Here is a 6,492-nt window from a genome sequence, read left to right on the forward strand (position 1 = left end):
TCCTTCCTTCCTTCCTTCCTTCCTTCCTTCCTTCCTTCCTTCCTTCCTTCCTTCCGTATGTGTTCATATAGGAATGCAAATGTGGGCAGGTATGCAGAGACTAAAGGTTAACCTCCTGAGATTTACTCCTCAGGACTCAGGGTCTTACTTTTTGAGACAGGATCCCTCATTGGCATGGAGCCTGCTGATTAGGCTAGGCTAGTTAGTCACTAGACTCAGCAATCTGACTATCTCCACCTCCCGGGATCACACTCAGGAGCTACCACATCCAGCTTTTTCCTGTAGGTTCTGGGGATTGAACTCTGGTCCTCATGCTTGCATAGCCCGCACTTCCTGACTGAGCCAGCCAGCTCAGCTCCCAGGACAGTGGTTGCCTGTTCTTCCTCTCTTCCTGTCTCCTCCCCCCCCCCCCCCAAGGTCTGGGTGAAGAGGAAAAGTCCCTATTGGAATTAGTTGTCCTGACATTTGTTTTTACAGTGACTTCTTTATTTCTAAGAACAAGGCAAGAGTCTCAGACATCCGTGAGGGCATCCGCTCAGGCTGTGCATCGGCTAGGGTGTTAGGGTTGCATGGCTAAGCCAACCCAAGTCAATGGTCTTCAAAGGGCTGAGATATTCTGAACAAGTCAAGAATGAACACATCTGCTCATCAGAAAAGATGTGTTCATTCTTTTCTGATGAGCAGAAAGACACGGTAGTGCTCTGAAGTGCCCTGGCTGCGGGGTTCGGCGGACGATTTAAAATTGCAGAAAGCTGGGGTGTTCTCTGTGGAGACTGGCTGGAAATTGAAGAGATGTATGGCACTGTGGGTATATTATCTAGAGTTGAAGGACCAGGTAACTCACTTTCCACTGCTTTTCACTCAGGCAACAAGCTGAGTGTGAAACTGGGAGTCAAGAAGAATACCTGCAAACATGGAAACTTCCACTTCCCCACATCCAGTGGAGGGAAGCCTTCTGACTCATGCCGCCTCTTGTAAATGTATCCACAAACATGAGATTAACACCTTGAGGGAGGGAAATGGTCACTTATAAGACTGAATACAGTGGAAGGTTCACAGGCTGTAGCTTCGTCATGGACGGGACAGTGTAAGTGCATAACCGGGAACATGGATAACAAAGAAAGATGCCACCCTATGGACATCTTGCATGTCAGCAGAGGGATATGGTCCCTCTCAAGGTATCACAGTTCCTCAATATACCTACCAAAGTCTTTAGAGAGAAAGGCAGATCCTGCAGAGGTGTTCCACAAGCATTTTGTGTGGTGGGCTCTGAGAATAAGCAAATATTATTCCCCAGTGTTTGGCAATGCTCGTCTGTGTATCAGGTGATTCGATCTGGGCTGCAAGACTGTCCCCGGAGAGATAAGTTCCAGACAGTCACAGCCATCAAGCCACTTAAGTAGAGACGGCTAAACACAGATGGTGCAGGATCTCTCCTCCACCCTCCTCCTTACCCACGTTCTAGAGCTGATTCTGGAGCCTAAGCTGCCAAGGGCAAGGATTCAATGTTCCTGTCCTCAGAAGAACCCAGGCTTGTACATCCAGAGTTCCCACTCTCCCTGTTTCTTGACCTTCCCAGGTGAGCAGGGTCCTCCACCCCCACCCCCGCCCCGAAATCTGGTGGCTGAGGTCGTTCACTGCAGTGAACACCAGGACCATGTTCTCCCAGGAAAAACTCTCTACCCTGCTGCTTGGAGACATGGCCCTTCCTTTCTGGCACACCTAGGATAATACAACAGAGCTACGCCGAGGATAGAACAGAGCAGTGGAGATCAGGGCCTGGCAAGTATCACTTGTGAAGGGCCAGTGAATAAATCCGTCAGTATTTGCAGCCCAGACAGTTTTTTGTCACTTGTATTCCACTTCTCTGTCAAATCACTAAAATAGTCATTGAAGTGATGTGGATAAATGAGGTTGACTATGTTCCAATAAAATATTACTTATGAATCCAGATTGGCCTGGGGCCATTGTTTGCTGATTACAGCATGTGTATATATTACCATATAATGCATAATATAATAAGTATATATAGTTAAGTATATATTCTAGTTTACTATATTTTAATTATATATTAACTATATTAGCTATATATATATTTAATATATTATATAATATTAAAAAGAATACTAGTCAGAAGTAGAGAATCTATCCTCCCACCATAGCCCTGATTTCAACCAGCTTGGTATCTGTGAGCACATGGCTGTGCATATGTCTGTGAATATAGTACACATGTGTGTTTGCATGCAGGCCAGAGGTCAACCTCAGGTGTCTTCTTCCATCAGTCTTCACTTGCTCTCTCTCAACAGGGTCTCTCCCTGAGTCCAGTGCTCACTGATTGGCTACTGTGGCCATCAATCTCCAGGTATCTATCTGCCTGTTTCCAACAACTACCCGACTCCTTAGAGTTACGGATATGTGTGACAACACTCAACCTTTTCCAGGAGACCTGGGACCCTCGCTCAGGTCTTCCTGCTTGTGAGGCAGATATTTCATCGACTGTCCATATCCTGCACTTCATCTTCATGTCTTTGCACAAACGACCTTCCCACTTCCTCTCCAGAGGAGCATGCAGAGAGTAGAGCGTGAGGATGCTTGTGAACCTGGCATGCCTAGGATCTCTTGCTCATATGTGGCTGACAGTGCAGAGGTCCCGAGACTTGCTCTGACAGTAGTGGCCAACATTTTAGGCATCTGCTCTGAGTTGGCATGGTTACTGACTGCTTCATCTTCAGCAGTCTGAATCTGTCTGTCACTCAGGCAGATGATATTAGAATTTAAATAACACGAGCATGTTAGAATATAGTGAATAGGTCTCAAGGTTGGGACTCAAATATCTAGGTTTGTCAGACATATCTATGTTTCCAAAATATCCTATCATTGCCTGTGTAAGCCAGTTCATTTCCAAGCCTGTTGTATTGACCAACCACATTTTCACACAAGATTTCGGGAACACATTTCTCTCCGCAGTTGCTGGAGTGACCAGAGATTATCACCTCTGTGTGAAAATATGTCCAGTGGTTTTCCACCAGCCTCTACTATGCCCTTTGAGGATGGAGACCTACACTGACCTACTCAAAGCCCATGGACCAGTCTTCTGCATCACTGTCTTTGTCCCAGGTACCCTGCTTTGCTTTAACCATGACAAGTATCCCCCTGGCCCCATCAAGAGCTTCATACCCATGGTCCTTCAGCCTAGAGCTACCATAGCTTATTCCTCATTCAAGTAATGTACCCCCTCTTTTAAAATACCACCTCTTCAGAGCAAAGGTTTTCCACCCACTCTGTCAGGAAAAAAAAAAAAAAGGAACATTCTTTCCTTTATTCCCTATCGATGGCTGCATACGTTAAAGGATAGATTGGGATCCGATGACAGAGTATGGCTGGCTTGAGTTAAACAGCTCACCTACAAGGGCAGAGATTCAGATCTCATTCTCTCACCCCCCAAGTCAGTGTACTTGCCTCAATTAGAGAAAATCAAGATATGACCTTGTCTTATCCTTCAATAGTAAAAGTTCTCAACATAGGAAAAGCAATACAAAGCTGGTAAGATGAGTCTAATGATGGAGGATGTCAGAGTTAGAAAGGACCACATCCGGGGCACTACAGCATCTGATTTCCAAGCCCTGAACCTCTTTGCCTTCTGTCTTCCCAGTTCTGAATGGTCCTCTGTTTGAGGGGCAGCTGCCCTGACCACTCCTGCCTTCCCTTCCCCCTGTCCTTTCTCAGGCTGAGACCTTCAGAGAAACAGTTGTAGTGGTAGCTCTCTCTTATGAACGCTGTCACTAGACAGATAAGCAAAGGAACTTGAGTGGGGAATGTCCAGTATCATCCAGAGCCCGAGTCAGTGCATCAGACTGGTCCCAGCTCTACACTCCAGGCAAACAATGGTAAAGATAAGCAGCTAAGATAACTTGGCCTGTTCCCTCAGGAGACTACCCAAAAGCACAGCATAATTGACTGACACCTATAATCTCAGTATTTAGGAGGTGGAGGTGAGCGGATCGTAGTTCAAGGCTAACCTTGTTTATACAGTGATTTCATTGGACTACAAAAGACCTTATCAAAGGAAAGAAAGAAAGAAAGAAAGGAAGAAAGAAAAGAAAAGAAAAGAAAAGAAAAGAAAAGAAAAGAAAAGAAAAGAAAGAAGAAAGTGAATTCTACAAACACCTATAGAACACTCAAAACATTTAAACATTCCTGGGCTTATGATTGGTTAACTCTGAGATGTGACTGTAATGCATACAGTCCTTGTCCTGAAAGCTTTACTGGGAACTTGAACACAGAATGAAAGGAATCAGATTATTTTCAAACGTGGCTAACAGGATAATGCAGCAGCCAGTTTAAACGGAGCATCTCAAAGCACCTGCTTCTATAAACAACCATGCTTAGAAGTCACCCTGAACGTGGCTTTTAAAAGGACAGAGAGATAAAGGAAAGAAGGGAGGGAGGGATGAGAAGGGGGACTTGGAAGAAGGAAAGAAAGCAGGGGGGGAGGGAAAGAAGGGGACAGGAGAGGGAGAAAGGAGAAAGAAAAAGGGGGAAATGATTGTTTAGTCTTTACTTTCAGCAACTATTTCTGTTTCTGCCCAAGACCGTGTGCTGGAGATCAGACCCTGGGAACATTTTAGCATCCTCAGTGCCCGCTGAAGTCCTAGGACAGAAGGTGGGATGGGTTTCCCTTCCCTCAGTTCCCAGCACCAATGCCACTCTCCACCATCACCTTCACTCCCAACCCCAACACACACACAAACAGAGGAACCCGGGCTTAAGTAACAGCTTCTGAATTGCCATAGAAACTGTTGATAGCTATTTGCCAAGTCAATAATAGCTGCTTCTTTCAACAACCTGCCACACACATGAGGTCTCCTGGGTCAGGGAAAGGGATTCAAACAACCGTGGTGTGGAGTGACTCTCAGTGAGGAGGACCCTCCCAGCCCTGTTCAGGCATTTAGAACTTCTCCAAAAGCGCTCACTCACTCCTTCATCAGGGTAGTAAGGAAGGAGGAAGGAGAGGGAGGGAGGGAAGAAGGGAAGGAGAGACAGAGAGACAGAGACAGAGAGACAGACAGAGAGAGGCAAGCATGTGTTTAACAGCAATCACGGGCACTAACCTGAAAATGAGCAATGCCTGGTTTCCAAATATTCAAAAACATAAATAGTCAAAGATAAGAAGGCAAGCAGAAAGGCTTGCCCCTAGAGGCCCCTCTCCTCTGCCCCACCCCATCATCCCACTCCCCACAGACAAAGGCATACTTTATAGTCCCAATTCTCTGGGACCAAAACTTGCCTGTGTCCAGAAGCAACCCCCCTCACCCCCCCTCCCAAATGTTGCTCACCAGCTTGCAGCCAAATTCATTCACCCACTCAACTCACATTTTCCTGCCTGTTGAAAGCAAACCACTTGTCTGTAAATGGCAATCATGAGATGAGAATCGTAACTCTTGTTTTCCTACCCTGTTTGGTGATCCCTCCATGACAGGACACATATCAGGATGAGTTCTGGAGTTGCGAGAGCCCCCCTCCCCCTGGGGGCTGGAGGGAAACCCCTTTGTAAACGTGCACACGTGCACACGCTGCGGTTGCCAAGGGAACCCTGGCTTTGTCCAAGGAGGCTGCGAATGGCTGCATCTCCCACAGCCCGGCTCCTCTGCTCCAGAGTGCCCAGATCTCCATGCAGGATCAAAAGCAAAGGCAGGGGAAATGCTGCACGTGCTTGGTGACAAACACATCATTCTCAGAGAATTAAAGAATGAACGTGTAGGAAATGATATCGTAGGGTGGCGCTAGTGACGAGGGGGCACAGTCAAGGATGTCACTGCCATCAGGTCTGAGTTGGCCTCTGCACCCTCTGGAAGAAGGACTGGAAAGTGTATTTGAAAGGAGTCAGGTGGGAATGTCAGAGCGAGTGGGGAAGGCTGAAGGGGATGTGTGTTTTCTGGGCTTCTGTTGATTCTACATACTAAACAAGTCAATGGTTAAGTAAGTAAAGACTCTTAGTTGAAGGATTTGGCCAGGATTATTTGGGCTGTTGGGATAGGGGAGAACACTCATGGCTGTATTATTTAAGTGTGATAGGGGAGAACACTCATGGCTGTATTATTTAAGTGTGATAGGGGAGAACACTCATGGCTGTATTATTTAAGTGTGATGATAGGGAGCATCAGAGGGATGTCTGTATCATTTTAAGAATTATGTATGTTCTCATGGGGCTGACACTTAAATATCCTTTTTTGGAATCAAAGCTCGTACGTAATCTACTAAAGGAGGGGGGAGTTATGTATGTGCTTATACTGAAACGTTTCTGCCTCTCAAGGGTAGACCAGGTTGGAGTAGATTGTCGAGTTTAGACAGATCCCATTGGCCAGCCTAATTCCCCGGGGCCATGTATGGAATCAGCAAAATGTCTAGTGTCTACATAGCTGCTGAAGGAGGATTGACTAGTAAGGATGATGATATCCAATGGACCATTTGTGCCTCTCAAGTCCCAGCTTA

At 46.2% G+C, this 6,492-nt stretch overlaps 1 protein-coding gene across 1 annotated transcript in view; it reads right to left on the reverse strand.

Moving 5' to 3' along the window:
- Ankfn1 (ankyrin repeat and fibronectin type III domain containing 1) overlaps positions 1-5,558 on the reverse strand; it is a 308,072-nt gene extending 302,514 nt beyond the window's left edge. The window contains exon 1 of the mRNA XM_021213428.2: positions 5,454-5,558. Within this exon, the coding sequence (XP_021069087.1) occupies positions 5,454-5,486 (33 nt within the window). The 5' untranslated portion in view covers positions 5,487-5,558. The remainder of the gene's footprint in view (positions 1-5,453) is intronic.
- Between the last annotated feature and the right edge of the window lie 934 nt (positions 5,559-6,492).

The sequence above is a fragment of the Mus pahari genome, chromosome 14 (genome assembly GCF_900095145.1).
Source record: "Mus pahari chromosome 14, PAHARI_EIJ_v1.1, whole genome shotgun sequence".
In the NCBI taxonomy this organism is placed as follows: domain Eukaryota; kingdom Metazoa; phylum Chordata; class Mammalia; order Rodentia; family Muridae; genus Mus; species Mus pahari.